This window comes from Arachis hypogaea, chromosome 10, assembly GCF_003086295.3.
Source record: "Arachis hypogaea cultivar Tifrunner chromosome 10, arahy.Tifrunner.gnm2.J5K5, whole genome shotgun sequence".
NCBI lineage: Eukaryota > Viridiplantae > Streptophyta > Magnoliopsida > Fabales > Fabaceae > Arachis > Arachis hypogaea.
In genome coordinates this window covers 112770301-112787639 of record NC_092045.1, presented here as the reverse complement: position 1 = coordinate 112787639, position 17339 = coordinate 112770301, and the positions used below count along the sequence as shown (strand labels likewise).

The window sequence follows — 17339 nt, the reverse complement described above, 5'->3', positions numbered from 1 at the left end:
CTTGATCCACATCCACTTTTTGGAGAAGAAAAGAAAAGAACAAAGATTGTAAATCATTTGTAAAATTTTTTTTATTTAAATTTAACAAATTCAATCATTTATCATTTAATTTTTAATGTGTCAGTCATCAAAAGAATTACATCACACAATACACAAAATCATTTAGTGGTCACTGTTGACTGAAAAAGTTGTTCAGACTACAAAAAAATAGAAATAACAATGATACTTGATATTGGTATATACAGATAACTTATTAAAAAATTAAAATATATATTTGTCCATCATATAAAAATTTATGTATACTTTTATCATTTTTTTAATTTTATTTTTACAAAATGTTAATTAAATTTAGTTGGACGGTCAGATGCAATTATTTTTTAAATAATTTAATAAATTTAAATAATTATTTAAAAAATACACGTAAAAGAGAGACAAATTTTATTTTTTAATTTTTTAAAAAGACTCGGGGGCATTCACATGTGTATATTTGATGTCCTCTTGACTTCTAATCGTTTATTATGCTATATAATATGCATAAAAATTTAAAAGTTTAATTAACTTGTATTTTGATTATACATATAAAGTTACTATTCATATAAATTTTTATATTTTATATTTTAATAAATACATAATAAATATATTAAAAATTTAAATTTATAATTTTTTTAATTTATAATCTTAACATATGTTATTAAGTCACATCAACTCCTAAATTAAATTTTATCCATAACTCTGCAATGATTAAAAAAATAATTTTGTGATTCTATGCATAGATTATTCGTCTTCCCATAGCAGATGTGCTTTGCTTTCCAATAAAAAAATGTATATTATTCTATACTCGCATTGAATTCTCACTATTATTTTAAATTGAAACTGTTTTATTTTTGTTTTGTTATAAATGCATAATTGCATACCTCCTCATTCCTTAATGATAATCCCTTCGTCCCACGGCAACAAGCAAAGTATATTATTTTATAAAGAAACGGAAATGGAAGAAATCAAAAGAGAAATAAACTTCAGTTTGGTTAAATAACTTAAATAAATTTTTAAAAAAAAATATTAAAGTATGAAAATTTTTATTAATAGCAGCTTACAAAAAAATTATTTTATATTTAAATTTTTAATTATAAAAATACTTAATTTAAAGTTGTAACGTTTAGATAAATAATTCAAAAAATATAATTTTTTTTACAAAAAATAGATATTAAAACAAGGATGATAATAAATACTTTTCAATATTGAATGTTAATTTTCTATAACCTAATCACTAAGATTACAATTATTTAGGCAATTAATTCTTTATTTGTTCTCTTATTAATTCTATTTTTTAGGTAGAAACTGGTTCTTCTACTTTATCTTCACCTATAACGGTGTTCTTGTACGTAGTAAATAGTAATAAACTTTTAATTCACAATAATTTTGATGGCAATGCTAAAAAAAATTATTGTGTAGTTAGTGTTTGCTGGTTTATTGTGTATGATATGGTAGATAAAAATAGAAAATAAACGTGAAATATGTATCAATGTATATTTTGTTGGGATCAAGAACTTGCTATAACTAACTATAAAAATAATAACAGCTATATAAAAAAAATCATGAAAAAAAATAAAATTAAAACTGAAATTTTATACCACACACCATGTTAAATACAAATATAATAATAAAAATAGAGTGGTAAAATGATAAAAAAAAATGAAAGAAATATATACAATAGGTAGTTCAGATAGAACATCGTTTTAAAATAGTGGTGGAAGATCGACATTTTCAGCAGATAAATCATTACGTGAAAATGATGGTCGAAGGTCAGTGTTTTTAGCAGATGAAACCTTGGATGAAAATAGCAGTGGAAGGCCAATATTGAGAAAGAGAAGTCATATATTTCTACTTTTTCAAAAAATTATGAATTAACTTTTTCGGTAAGTCAATTTCTATAAATTAACTTTTGGATAAATCAAAAGTTTTTTTTAAAATAATACTAAACACAGACTTTTTCATAATTCAAAAGTCAAAAAAAATAACTTCTACTTCTCATACAGGCTCTAAATGAGATTGTAACAATAGCAAAAGGATCTAATGAAGTAAACTCAAAATGTGAATGTAAAACCGAAATATGAATGAAGAGTCAAGATAAGAGAGGTATAAAAAGCCTAAATTAAACCTTCAACAATTGAATTAATATAAGGAAAGAATAGGACTTATTTTACATAGAAATAAGGTTATAAAATCCCTAAGAATGAGCTAGTAATAAGGGGACTCAGGTGGTTTTCATGAGGTAATGAATTAAAACCCTTGTAACCACAAATATTTACAAAAGAATTATGATGTAACCAGCTCTATTTAAGCAGGAAACACTATACTACTATGCCAGCTCTAGCTTATCTTAAGCTCTTATTCCATTCTTTTTTCTATAGAAACTCTTGGACAAAATTTTCTTCACTTCCTCAAAACCTATGTATTAACTTTACAAATTAACTAGAAATCTGAAAGACTATGTATTAAATTTACAAATTAACTAGAAATCTGAAAGACTGTACACTTGCTTGCTGTTGATGACATTCCAGTTAAATTTAATAGAAGGCACAAAAAGCTTATATCATCATTGACATCTGATGGTTTCCACAACTGCAGCTCTCCGGCGAGATTCGAATTGCATAGCTATCCATTCTGCATGCTTCTTCAGATCCCTGCAAGATTGAGATGAACATCATGAAGTAAATATTTAATGCAATAAAGTATGGAAGCTAGATTCTAGGTTGTGAAGGGGAAAAAAGGGAAAAAAAAATAGTGTAACACACATGCAACGCGGGACGTGACATGACGAATCTCTACAATTCCTCGAGTGCATAGTTAAAGCCAGCCATGCCTTCTTACAGATTTGGCATCCCCCAGCAACTCGAACAGTGCACTTACTGGCATGATAGAACAACATTTTGATTTGAAGACAGTTTGGGTAAGAGCAGGGTTGGGTTTTACTCGAGCGACATCGAGAAGCATGCTGTAAAATTTTCATCAGTTTCTGAATCTGCTTGAACAATTACATGACAAGTCAGCAAGTGTGCAGATTAAGAATATATAATTGAAGAAAATCAACTAGTAGTAATAAATAACTGTGTAGGTGTGAGCAATGAGATAGTTCCATACCATTACTGAGTTCTCCATCAATTCTAGATTCCTTGACCGAGAAAGTGTTGTTGAAGAGGTTCGACTCAACTTATGTGGATGGCAATTAGCACCACTCTCCTTATAGCATGCTGTACAGGTAGTGAATTCTGGGCAAATATCACATTTCCAGCTGTGTTGGAATACATTGTGTTTAGAGCAAATGCTACATGTTTGGGCAACAGATGGAAGAGTAGGAGCCCTTAGATGGTAGAGGATCATCATGGAGGAATACTTGGCACGGCGGAGTGTGTCAAACTGAAGCTGATTCTTCTGGCAGAAGATTAGAAAGTTAGGCCTATTCTCAAATAACTCATTATCAAGGATGGTGTCGTTCTCCTTGGTATCCAAAGTGGCATCATCCATGAGAACCTGAAATGAGAACAAATAGGAATACTTTAGTTTTTTGAATTAAATCAATAAAAACAACAAAAATCGTATGAACTTCGCTTCATGTTTAGGCAGTCACCTGACATAATGTATGCTTTTCCCCACTAACTGAAGTGTGCGAGTCAGCGGTGTGGCATCTGAAACATTGATACATGTTAAATGAGGATCGGTCCTTTTATGTCCTATCCATACAATTAAAGCTTACTTTTTCATTCTAAATTCTGCATATAAATAGGATATTATCTATTTATATGAGTGTTTATTCTGCTAATAGGAGTGGCTTGGTAAAGACAAATCAAGGAGTGCCATATATATATAATTTACATAAATGAACGATTTCTTCCAGTATCTGTTTGGAAAAGTTAGAAGTGAATTTATCCAACGAAGATGAAAAATGACTAGACCCACCGGTCTTCAACCCTCATTTAAGTGTAGGAAAAAGAAGGAAAGCAAAAAATAGAGAAAAAAAAAAGAAAGAAAATAGAAGGGAAAATTATTTTCGAAAAAATGAGATGTTTTTAGGTTAACATTACCTTTCACACTCTTGGAAATTCTTGCATTCAGTGCAAAACCATCGCCTTCCAGATACCATCACTTCGTGACAGTGCATGCATTCATACTGCAAGTGAACTAGTATGAAGTCTTCCTTGAAAGATAACATAGTTTGGCCCAACTAATGAGAGAGGAAAATAAAGGAAGATCAGATTACACTTTCAAAATATGAAGTATCAGTTTATATAACTTTACTCATAGAGAAGAACAATACAACATTCAATTATGCTTATGCATGAAAGGATATATCCTTGTGTGAATGCAGAACACTACAGTAAAGGAATAGACAGTTAAAAATCCACAGCTCTACAGAATTGTCAGGGAAACAGTAGTGAAGGTTGTATTGCAGATGATATATCCATAGAAGTTGTAGACTGATAATGTCATGGGTAATTCAGTTTGCTGCATTGCATTACTACCTATCTTTGTTCTAATGAACTAAGAGAACAAATATAAACTGATATGAATCGAACAGGTTCTGCTCTTGTGAACAGGTTTTGCACTTGACTATGGAATAGGTAACTGTTGTCCCAACACAAAAAGAAACACGGATATATGGTTTATGTTGCTAACAAGGTAATTTTTATTTTGATAAAGTGAAGCTTCTTGTAATTATAAAAAAGTAGGGTCTGTTTGGTTTGAAAACATTTTCTATTTTCAGGATTTTATGTATAAAAGAAGTGAAGACAATAAAATTATATTTTTTGTTTTCATTTCCTATTTTCGCTTTCTCCTTCACAAAATCCTAAAAACAGAAGACATTAAAAACAAGAACAGAAAATGAAAACACAGACAAATCAGATCCTTATCCTCTCTTCTGCTACTAAAACCCTAAATCTGCCATCAGAAAGATACGAAAATTGGGAGTAGAATGGAATAAAAAAGGATTACATAAGATACAACATATAGAGGAATGATTATGATATTCAAAAATGAAGAGTCATTCAGCATCTCATTTGGTAACCACTTCAAAGTCCCAGAAGGCCAGAAATAATGAGATGGAGCCATCTAAGAATATCAACTATGAAGAGTGAACGCTACTGCATACCTTTATCATCACTAGAATGTCCTTGGCACTCCCCTTTGAAGGATTTACATATCCCATGGTCTTCAAAGTTCTTTTTGTTACTTGTTCCTTCAAGGTCTTCTCATAATCTCCTCCACTCTCTTGCTCAATTTTCCTAGCAAGATCCATAGCATTACCAGACCAGAAGTCTCCATCGAAGTATGGCAACCGAGCAGCAGTCACCTTGGAGTCAAATTTTCCAGAAGGTACAAAGAAATGTTCGTATACGTTAGTTACACCAACGACGATATTTTCTTCAGCAGCCTTTCTTAGCATTGAATGATACCTGAAAAAATAATACAAAAGATAACACCCATAGATTATGTACAGTGATATACTCTCTATAGTCTATAACATTAAAGTATACAAAGAATAACATGATAATTCAAAATACATAAACACATAAGGGGGAAAAGAAAGACAGACCAGCGCCGCAGTTTATCATTCTTTGGAGTCTTTTGAGTATCAGGATGGCAATACAATACATAATCTTCCCCCTTCAAAGGAGGACAGGCCCATATATAGCAAGTTGTGAAGCCTCGTTTCTTGCAATAGTCAAGATATCCAATCTGTTTGATGACAGAAAAAGTGAAAAGGAAAATAATAAATAGAATGAATGGATAGGTAGGTGTGACTGATGTAATAACTTGGTAAATGAAACCAAGGTGAAATGTAGTTTAAATAAATAATAATAAAGAAAGAACATTTTATTCTATAAGCAACCTACCAATATTTCATGGTAAACAAAGGTACGAAGAGCTTCTCCAGTCACAGTCTCTCTTTCAGGCCTAAAATACTTAACAGAATCCAGATATGAAATATATACTGAACGCTGATTAGGATAGCCACAATCCGAGCCAAACTCCTGGACATACATTCCAAAGAGGCATACATCTACTCCTTCAATCTTCTGAAATAAAAGAATAACCTGATACAGAAGTAACTGCTATCATTTCTTCAGAACAATATGGACGAAATGTTGGTGAATTGGTGATATCAAGATAGTTTTAGTCTTGAAGAAGTAATTGGAAGTAAATACATGACCAATTAGCTAACATCTAAACTTACTTGCAGCCTATAGGGGAACTCGACAGGATAATTCTCCTCTGGGAAAATGTCCAGAAACTGCTTATTCACTCTCAATTGTTTGTCAACAGATAATACGACTCGAACAGAAAGATCTTCTACTGCAAGAACCTGGTAATTTGGAGTGATACATGGAAAAAGTCAGAAAATGCAGCCTTTTAGAATAAATACCCAAACATCTTTTCTCAAAAGAATAAGGATAATGAAAAAGCAACTGATATAGATCAAGAATAATATTATGAGAAGAATATGATGCTACATCTGAAAATATCTACATTGCAGCCTATTGATTGACAGCTATTTTAACAGACTCTACGTAATTAGTATCAGAACTAGTACGCTACAATTTCCAATTTAATTGATTGGCTGCATAAGAACAACATGTTTAGCTGAAACATAGCAACACCACATAGGTATTCAACTACTGTAATTGCATAGTATTGTCTTACCTCATCAAGAGCTGTAATCCCTTTTTCTTTTGCCCAGTGTTCTCTCTCTTGCATGAGACGCTTGAGAAGTCTTTTCTCTAGGTGGTCACTAAGCATAGTGCTTGGCAAATCCTTAGCGCCAAAAAATGCAGACTCCGGTGAGGGTACATGGGTTCCATTTTCGATATCCTTTATGCGGCATCTGGGACATATATACTCAGCACTGGAGTCCAAATCACTCTTATTGTTATAAAGTGCACACACTTGATGCTGCCATCCTTTGCATTTATCACATTGGACCCACTAAAAGAGAAGGGAAAAAATTATACAAGTGAGTTTCAATCGTCTATAAACATAGAAGAATTAGTGTACATGAAGACGAAACTTACTGATTCTTCCAGTACTTCATCATTTCTCTTCTTATCAAGAAGTTCCTTGGAAACAGATATCCCATTGTAAGTGATGGATCCACCTCGAGATATATTATGGCATGCAGTGCAGAAGCAATGTTGCGAAACAACTTCGTCTGTTTTTCTGTAGTAATAGTATTTATTTCGCTTGATGCGAAGGCCACAACATAAGCAATAAATTGGCACTGGTGAAAAGAAAAGCTTTTGCATTTCACATAATTGGCATGTATTAGCAGCAATTCTGCTTTCTTCCTCAGTTGAACCCTGTTAAAAAAGCAGCATCAGCTTGTTTATGGTTTATAAAGTTCAAAAGAAATCTAAAAGGTACAAGTATAACACATCACGTGCTTCCCAAGTTGATACTCGAAGATTTTTAAATTCAATTGAATCATGAAAATTGAAATCAACAAGTGTCAAACTTCAAACCACTTAGTTAAGGAGGCCTCCATAACATATTAACGATCAAGTATGAACCACCAACTTTTCCAAAACTTTGTGTTTTTATTTCCTAAAGAATAGACTCTTATAGCTGAAGAAATCCTTAGAAAAGAAGATGTGGCCTCTACTGAGCTCAGTAATTTCAGTTTATTATTGACACAAGACAAACTAATCTCCCTAGATATTGGGAAGTTCCAACCAATAAGAAATCGTTATAAGGAATTATCATCAAATTATTAAAACAAGAATTTAACCTTAAGGATTAATTTGAAGAAATTAAATCACCTAAAAAAGGAAAACTTTAATGTCACAGTTATCTGATAGTAAATTTATGGATGTAAGTTTCAAGAGATTTAACCAAATACGTGTATAATCCCAATAAAGCTGATCAAGCAGATCATGCATAGAACAAATGCATGGCAAGGTTCACGTTAAAAAAGAAAAAAAAAAAGAAAAGAAAAAGAGGAAGATAAACAAATATAAACATAAAATGAACAGAAAAACTGAATAAATTTTATCATCACACAAGAATGATTTCAAACTGATTGATAAAGGTGAACAGATTTTTATCAGCATTAATTTGCAAAATAATTTTTGTGTAGTTTCAGCAGGGAAGAATTGGACAACAATTCAACTAACACCAAACACTTGAAGATGGAGAACTTACATGACCAAATTGCATTCTGAGACTCATAATGTGCTGCTTTATCTGATCGCTAGTGAAAAACTCAGTTAAGGAGACACTATTTGAAGACCTTATTTCCTTTTGTTGATGGGCTTTCAGCTCAATGACTTTCTTAGAATTTTTCGCACCCTGGTTGAACTCAATTCCAGCTTGTACCTCCTCTATATCTTCAACAACACTTTCTTTTAGGTTATTTCTGGCTGTCACATCATGATCTATTGGTTTCTTTAAAGTGTGCCCATCTCTATCATCAGCCACACTGTTCTTTATCTCAGTAACAAGATTTTCATTTATGTTACTTCTGGTTGTAACAGCAGCATCATTTGGTTTAAACCCGTCTGGTATGTGATCAGCTTCTAACCCTTCAGAGGGAATATTTTCCCTATTGAAAGTCTGCCCGACTATGTCATCAGTTGAAATGTTCTTTGTCTCATTAATGACATTTTCCTTTAAATTACTGCATGCTGTAACATCACGATCTTTTGCATTTGACTCCTTTGATATGTGATCACCTTCTAAGCCTTCGGAGGAAATATTGTTACTCTTGAAAGTATGTCCAGAGGTGCCATCAATTGTACTGATCTTTATCTCGCTAATTACAGAATCAAGATTCGGATTTGTATACTGTTCCATACTGCATGATGTAACTTCAGAATGGATAGAAGAGGGGGGAGACTCTGGTTGTTGCTGCAGCTGTGGAAATCCTACAGGCTTAAAAAAAGGTTCACCCATCTTTTGAGTCAATGGATCAGAAACTATATTGGCAGGATCCACTTTTAGTCTCTTGGTAGGTGGTGGCACGACGTCAGAGATACCAGATGGAGCATTGATATCTGTTTCAACAGAATCCAAAATCATGCAATTTGTATGTTCCAAGTGAGACTCAGGAATTCCACTGACACATAGTAATCTCCATTGGGAACATATTTGACATTGAACACTCTGACAGTATTTCAAATGAAAAGACAGCTTGATAGACTGGTCACAGATACAAATCCCATTGCTACAAACCCTTAAATGTAGATAATTAGTAAACGGAATTGGACTATCTCCTGAGACATTGTTTAAGTTCTTGTACCGAAAATATTCAAGCATGATCCTCTGTTCAACTGAAGCTTTCAAACCACTGTCTGAATTTACAGTGGATCCATCCAAACAGAAATGACCGGCCGCGCTTGCTGAAGCGAACTGATCAACTCCAGTAAGAAGTGTTGTAGGAATCTGAGGCTCGTTCAATGTTTTATTTCCTAACATCGGATAGCATTGCTGGTCTTGATCAACAAAACATGAACTTGTCTGAGGGATAGAAGCATTACTACAAAGCTCATACGGCTGCATAAAATGTTCTGAATTCTGATGAAAATCCAACTTCTGGTGGTGATATTCCCTTAGGCTTAAATGCTCACAGCTAGACCTCATGCCAGGGAAAGGATTGGGGACTTCTGGTGTTTCTCTTGAGACATCCAGATTGGAGAACAAATTTAAAGATTCAGTAAGAGGGGACTTTCCCATGGTTGTTAGAAAAATCGTAGGTTCACTTTTCTGGATAGTCCCCAAACAGTCTCTATTATCAATGCATACTGGCTCATGAACAATATTAGGACTAGCTAAATTTTGGAAAGTAGGTTCGGCTAGACAAACATTAGACATGGCATGCAGTGAAGTGGGATTGATAGTGCTATTGCAATCTTTCTCGTGCAACCTCTGAATCACAGTTTGCATTCGCTGTCCTAATGTCTCCTGGTTCATATACTCCTCCTGCCAGACGCACAAGTAAAAAAGGTCAATAAATATCTGTGATGCATATGGGTTTGTGTTTCATCCTTTTATAGTTTTATTAACCAAAAATGAGAAACTCAAGGACCAAACCTCTGAAGTAGCATATTGAAATAGCCAGTACTCGATAATATCTACCATCTGTAATGCTGACTCATCATGAAATCCTTCCAAGCAGAACATTGTCTTGCTGAATTTCAAATTCCGTTAGTCTCAATACATGGATTAAGCAAAATAAGTTGAGGTTAACTTAAAATTTATATCACTTACATTCTACTTGTAATAAAATTACGGCAGTGGTGAATTCTGGGATGCTCCTTCCAATCTGTCGAGAAACCTACTTGATTCCTTACATACTGCTGGCTCAAGTGAAAACCCCCATCCTGAGGCAGGATTGGTGCAAATGATGGCGAATGTCTTGGCATTTGTCTGCAGGTGCTCCCAAGATTAAAACCCCTTGGGTTCATCTTGCTACACCATCCACTAAAAAAAAATTAACAAATATTAGTTTTATGAAATCCCATGATTTTTGTCATATCATATCAGAATAACAGAGTCGACAACAAACAGGATTATCAGAAACTTAAACAATCTTATAATTGATAAGAATAATGACAAAAAAATAGTTTAAGAATCATAATATGGAAATAAATTACATTACAACCCATAGATTCAATTCAGCTGCAGCAAATAATAACATCTAACATTGATTTAAATGTCCTCATTCTGCTATCAAGTGTTCATAACAGAAATTTGAATGCTTGCTAACTAGGAAGATATTGAAAACTTATCCATTAGCATTTAGTGAAGACGATTCTCTTTCGTTCCGGTGGGCACTATCTCCTTGAGTTTACTTTTGATTCACTCTTAGACAAGTTCAACAGCATTTATTTTATCACATGATGTTTTCTTTAAATAATGAGAAGTTGAACCAAAAAGTTTCTCTAATAGAACAATACATTATTTATATATTTGTGTAAACTTTTTATTTGACAGTAGATCAAAATTAACTCCATTCTTCGAATTGATGTATATGTTAAGTAAAAGCTCTAGTAAAACAAGGGTTGACCCACTGATATTACATCACTATTGTTCAAACATTCTTTTGTCTTAGAAGGTCCACTGATAAACATTTTTTAATTTAGATGTGGGAGGGGGAATGGTATAGAACGCAGATATGGAATGTATAGACACTTTATGCAACTATGGTGTCAGAAGCAAAAATCGGACCGCCCGATTTTTTAGTACACAAATCGGACCCTCCTATTTGTATTTAAAAAATTAAATAAATTTGGAGTACACAAATCGGAGGGTCCGATTACCTTCACCAAAATTTAAATTTCCTTTTCCAGTCCCTCTAGCACCCACATTTTCCACAATAATGCATAACACACACATGCTTCTCATATCCAAAAAAAAATGAGCCACTGATAAAACACCACATGAGCTTCATTGCTTCAAAATCTATGCCTCAATAAATTTCTTTTCTTTCTTTTTTATATCTTATGTTTTTTAGAAAAAAGAACAGACCCTAATGGAAGCATGCAAATTGGTATCAAAGTAAATTCACTAATTTAACGAATTCATCTACCCTAATACCTCGCATTTACGAACATAAGAACAGAAACACAATCAAGAATCGATTAATCAATGTCCAAGAATTGATGAATTCTTCTACTTAATGTTCAAGAATCGAATAACAAATATATGAAACTAAATTGAAACGAGACGTCGGCAGAGAGATTCAATCTTTTACCATCTTTCCCAGCCAAGAACACCGTCAATTAATTAATTAACGGCGAAGCCAATATAAATTGCCAGCATTGAAATTTATCGAGCTCAGAATTAGGATTTTACGATTAAACAATTAATTAAGTCCAGAATCGCCGAGCTACGTTGAAAAAATAATAATAAAGAAAGAAAACCCAGTAACAGTAAGAGAGAGAGAGAGAGAAAGAAAGAGAAAGGAAAAGGAAAAGCGTCATCGAACCTGTGAAACGAGGTCGTTTTGCGTCTTTTTCTTTGTCAATGTCTCGAATTACGCAACACAATATAAGGATTAAAGAACAATCCTTATAAAAGGTGGAGTGACCGACGTGTTTTTCTTTTTCACTCGCTTCCTAAATTTATAAGAGGCTATACGGTTTATTTTTATCTTTTTTAATTTTAAATAATCTTTAAAAAAGATAATTTTATAAATTTAATATAAACTTTAAGTTTTTAAAACAATTAAATAACTCTTATTCTTAATATTTTTATCTTTTTAACATTAATTATAAAATTATTTTATTTTCTTATAATTAAATTAAATAAAAACGTAACTAAAAAAAATCCGTCTATAAATAAAGTATAAAGATAAGATTAGATTAATTTATAAAAAATAATAACTCTTAACTTTAATATTTTTATCTTTTTACCATTAATCACAAAATCATTTCATTTTTTTATATTTAAACTAAATAAAAACGCAACTAAAATAAATTCGTATATAAATAAAGTATAAAGATAAGATTAGATTAGTCTATAAAAAATAAAAAAATTAAATTAGATTAGCAATAATAAAAATTAAAGAACAACAATAACAAAATTGGTGGTGACCAACGTCTTTTTCTTTTTCACTCACTCTATAAATTTATGAGGCTATAGGGTTTATTTTTATCTTTTTTAATTTTAAATAATCTTCAGAAAGGATAATTTTATAAATTTAAATATATATTTTAAGTCTTTAAAACAATCAAATAATTCTTATCTTTGATATTTTTATCTTTTTAACATTAATTACAAAATCATTTTATTTTTTTTAAATTAAACTAAATAAAAACGCATATAAAATAAACCCGTATATAAATAAAGTATAAAGGTAAGATTAGATTAGTCTATAAAAATAAAAAAAATTAAATTAGATTAGCAATAATAAAGATTAAAGAACAACCTCAATAAAGGTGGTGGTGACCAATGTGTTTTTCTTTTTCACTCATTCTATAAATTTATGAGGCTGCAGGGTTTATTTTTATCTTTTTAATTTTAAATCATCTTTAGAAAGGATAATTTTATAAATTTAAATATAAATTTTAAGTCTTTAAAACAATCAAATAACTCTCATCTTTGATATTTTTATCTTTTTAACATTAATTACAAAATTATTTTATTTTTTTATAATTAAACTAAATAAAAACACAACTAAAATAAACCCGTATATAAATAAAGTATAAAGATAAGATTAGATTAGTTTATAAAACATAAAAAAATTAAAAAATTAAATTAGATTAGCAATAATAAAGATTAAAGAACAACAGTAATAAAGATAGTGGTGACCAACGTGTTTTTCTTTTTCACTCACTCTATAAATTTATGAGTCTACAGAGTTTATTTTTATCTTTTTTATTTTAAACAATCTTTAGAAAGGATAATTTTATAAATTTAAATATAAATTTTAAGTCTTTAAAACAACCAAATAACTATTATCTTTGATATTTTTATCTTTTTAACATTAATTACAAAATTATTTTAGTTTTTTATAATTAAATTAAATAAAAACACAACTAAAATAAATCCGTATATAAATAAAGTATAAAGATAAGATTATATTAGTCTATAAAAAATAAAAAAATTAAATTAGATTAGCAATAATAAAGATTAAAGAACAACAACAACAAAGATGGTGGTGACCAACATGTTTTTCTTTTTCACTCACTCTATAAATTTATGAGGTTACAGGGTTTATTTTATCTTTTTAATTTTAAATAATCTTCAAAAAGGATAATTTTATAAATTTAAATATAAATTTTAAGTCTTTAAAACAATCAAATAACTCTTTTCTTTCATATTTTTATCTTTTAAACACTAATTACAAAATTATTTTATTTTTTATAATTAAACTAAATAAAAATGCAACTAAAATAAACTCGTATATAAATAAAGTATAAAGATAAGATTAGATTAGTCTATAAAAAATAAAAAAATTAAATTAGATTAACAATAATAAAGATTAAAGAACAACAGCAATAAAAGTGGTGGTGACTAACGTATTTTTCTTTTTCACTCACTCTATAAATTTATGAGGCTACAGGATTTATTTTTATATTTTCAATTTTAAATAATCTTTAGAAAGGATAATTTTATAAATTTAAATATAAATTTTAAGTCTTTAAAACAATCAAATAACTCTTATCTTTGATATTTTTATCTTTTTAATGTTAATTACAAAATTATTTTATTTTTTAATTAACCTAAATAAAAACGCAACTAAAATAAACTCGTATATTAATAAAGTATAAAGATACGATTAAATTAGTCTATAAAAAAAAAAGATAAATTAGATTAGCAATAATAAAGATTAAAGAACAACAACAACAAAGGTGGTGGTGACCAACTAACGTATTTTTCTTTTTCACTCACTCTATAAATTTACGAGGTTACAGGGTTTATTTTTATCATTTTAAATTTTAAATAATCTTCAGAAAGGATAATTTTATAAATTTAAATATAAATTTTAAGTCTTTAAAACAATCAAATAACTCTTATCTTTGATATTTTTATCTTTTTAACATTAATTACAAAGTCATTTTAGTTTTTTATAATTAAATTAAATGAAAATACAACTAAAATAAATGTATATAAATAAAGTATAAAGATAAGATTAGATTAGTCTATAAAAAGTAAAAAAATTAAATTAGATTAGCAATAATAGAGATTAAAGAACAACAACAATAAAGGTAGTGGTGACCAAGGTGTTTTTCTTTTTCACTCGCTCTATAAATTTATGAGGCTACAGGATTTATTTTTATCTTTTTAATTTTAAATAATCTTCAAAAAAGATAATTTTATAAATTTAAATATAAATTTTAAGTCTTTAAAATAATCAAATAACTCTTATCTTTGATATTTTTATCTTTTTAACATTAATTACAAAATCATTTTATTTTTTATAATTAAATTAAATAAAAACGCAACTAAAATAAACCCATGTATAAATAAAGTATAAAGATAAGATTAGATTACTCTATAAAAAATATAAAAAAAAAATTAGATTAGCAAAAAATAAGATAGAGTATAATCTGTTAATTGTGATAATGTAAATAGTCTTGTTATATATACAAATTTTTGTGGCAACCAAATTCAACTAAATTGATTCGAATTAACAAAAATTAACTTCAGATTAGAGTGCATATTTGTACTCTCCTAACGGTTAAATAGTACGAACGTCATTATAAAAAAAGTTCTTCTCCTTCAATCAAAACTACGACGGTTAAAATTCAAATCAAGCTCAAAATCTCTCAAAATTGTCGCAAAAAATCAAGAAATTTTTAAAGCTAAATCCGAAATTATCACCAAGAAACATAGAAAGAGAACACAAAAGATTATTAAAAATATTGTTCACTAATCATCCAAAATTGAAGAAATGTGTAAGAAATAAGAAAAAGAAGAAAACAAATGATAAGCTTGCACAAAAATATATAGTGCTTTTCAATGTATTTTTCTAATTTTATTGTTTTTTTTATGATCGTTTACTTTTTTAGAATGCAAGAAAAAATTACTGATATTTCAGAAACTGGCTCCATTCCACATAATCTCACTATAATTCTTTGCAAACGTAAGATTCAATATCTAAAATTCTATTTTTGTTAAAAAATTTTAAAACATGATGTAATTACTCTAGTTTTACTTAATAATGTTTATTTTGTTCTTAGAACGCCACATGTAAATTTGGCAAGTAAAAATGATCATGTATTTTAAATACAGATAAATTATCAGAGCAGTGTAAATCAATAAAGTGATAACATGTAATTTATATTTTTCTTATCATTTTTTAACTCTTGTGCTACTATATTCAGCTTCTGATTTCATATTTAAAATATATATATATATATATATATATATATATATATATATATATATATATATAAGATTTTATGCAAAAGAAAGGCAAGAAAAAAAAGAAAAAATTACAACTATGTAAGTTCTTATACAGCAAAAATTTTGTTTTTATTGAATGTTTGAGGTGTAGTTGTGAGATGATTGTGGTGTATTTAAAGTTCAAGAAACAAGAAAAATCATTAAATAAACAAGCTTCTATTCAGAAAGAAATACTATATAACAATTCAAAAGGACAAATTACTGTTCTTTTAAAATAGACTCATTCTCAATAAGAACTAGTGGACATGTGAGTTTTTCAATTCACTTTCAATGTTCTATTTATTGAGTTAATCATTTGTACCTAAATGTTTATTTCATATTAACTTTTTTATTTTTGTTTTTTTAAGAATTCTACTTTAAATATTTGCTCCTCTTTCGACCTCAAACCCTTCCTAAACTCAACAAACTGCTGCAAAATCTTTCAAACAGGAAGATATAGAAGAAGAAACTATTAATTGTAAGTATTACTTAATTTTTTTTTAATATTTTTGGTGTATTTAATTTGTCTTTTGGTGTATTGTTTCTAATTTGAGGTGTACTTAGTGTTGTTGTCTTCTTTTTGTCTATTTTGAGAGACTTTGTTGATGCATTTGTTGTAATTAATCCATAGAAAATTGTTATAGTACTTCTAGTGCCATTTTATGCATGTTTTATTGAGTTGCATATCTTTTTAAATAGTAATGTATTTAGTTCGTATTTCATTGTATTTCATATAAATTGAGGTACATTTTATTTGATTGTATTAATTAAATTCATTTTTTATAATCTTGCAATCCTCCACAACCTCAACAACTTGATGCAAAATCTCCAACAGAGGAATATACCAAAGAATAACCTCAACGTAAACAAGAATCTCATGAAGAAGTAGCTCCTACTAATGTATAAGTTCTAGTTAATGAAATTATTTTTTAATATTTTCTGTATATTCTTAAACTATTTTATATGTCATCATGTAATCATTCACCCACTCAAGCCGTAAATGATAGAATAATGATGGTTGTCAATGCATTGAAAAATGACTTTTTTTACACCATAATTTAATCTTGACTTTTCTCAATCTATTGAGAAAGTTACACTTATTCAAAAGGGTGAACCACCATCTGACAAAGAAAAATATCAAGATAACCTAATATTAATGGGAGATTTAGTTGAGATAATAAATATTAGGTTGCAGCAGCATTAAATTATGCTAAGAAAAAAAATTTTCACAAAAAAAATACAGCCTACATTGAACTTCCTTGACAATTTCAAAATTTCCGTGAGACAAAAAGAAATAAGAGACGATCTTACAAAAAAATGCTTTTATTGGGTCACAAATATCAAGACTTATTATAATGAAAGCTATCTAATGAGTGAAAGACGACTTTTAAGTTGAACTATGAATCTCAACTAGAAATAAGCAGAATGCACTTTGATTCTTTAAAAGCCAATTC

At 29.3% G+C, this 17339-nt stretch overlaps 1 protein-coding gene across 2 annotated transcripts; it reads right to left on the bottom strand.

Moving 5' to 3' along the window:
* Positions 1-2152: 2152 nt before the first annotated feature.
* Positions 2153-12121, bottom strand: LOC112716687 (histone acetyltransferase HAC12). Of its 2 annotated transcripts, none has more exons than XM_025768656.3 (15): positions 11981-12121; positions 10261-10473; positions 10084-10180; positions 8197-9972; positions 7071-7355; positions 6703-6984; positions 6236-6364; positions 5895-6095; positions 5594-5736; positions 5150-5453; positions 4083-4222; positions 3629-3686; positions 3142-3531; positions 2796-3022; positions 2153-2684 (listed from the first exon to the last, which is right to left on the bottom strand). In XM_025768656.3, exons 2-15 carry the CDS (start codon positions 10455-10457, stop codon positions 2597-2599), a joined length of 4317 nt encoding a protein of 1438 aa, XP_025624441.1. In that variant the 5' UTR covers positions 10458-10473; positions 11981-12121; the 3' UTR covers positions 2153-2596. The 2 variants fall into 2 exon arrangements, with proteins under 2 accessions (XP_025624441.1, XP_025624442.1); XM_025768657.3 differs by having other exon boundaries at positions 11747-11982.
* Positions 12122-17339: the final 5218 nt, after the last annotated feature.

Excerpts from the sequence above, each read along its gene's own strand:
- LOC112716687 (XM_025768656.3), bottom strand. The coding sequence starts at position 10,457 with ATGAACCCAAGGGGTTTTAATCTTGGGAGCACCTGCAGACAAATGCCA. Across the intron at positions 7,356-8,196 it reads TCAGAATGCAATTTGGTCAT|GGTTCAACTGAGGAAGAAAG; the intron begins GTAAGTTCTCCA and ends CTTTTTTAACAG. Across the intron at positions 3,532-3,628 it reads AAAAGCATACATTATGTCAG|GTTCTCATGGATGATGCCAC; the intron begins GTGACTGCCTAA and ends TTCTCATTTCAG.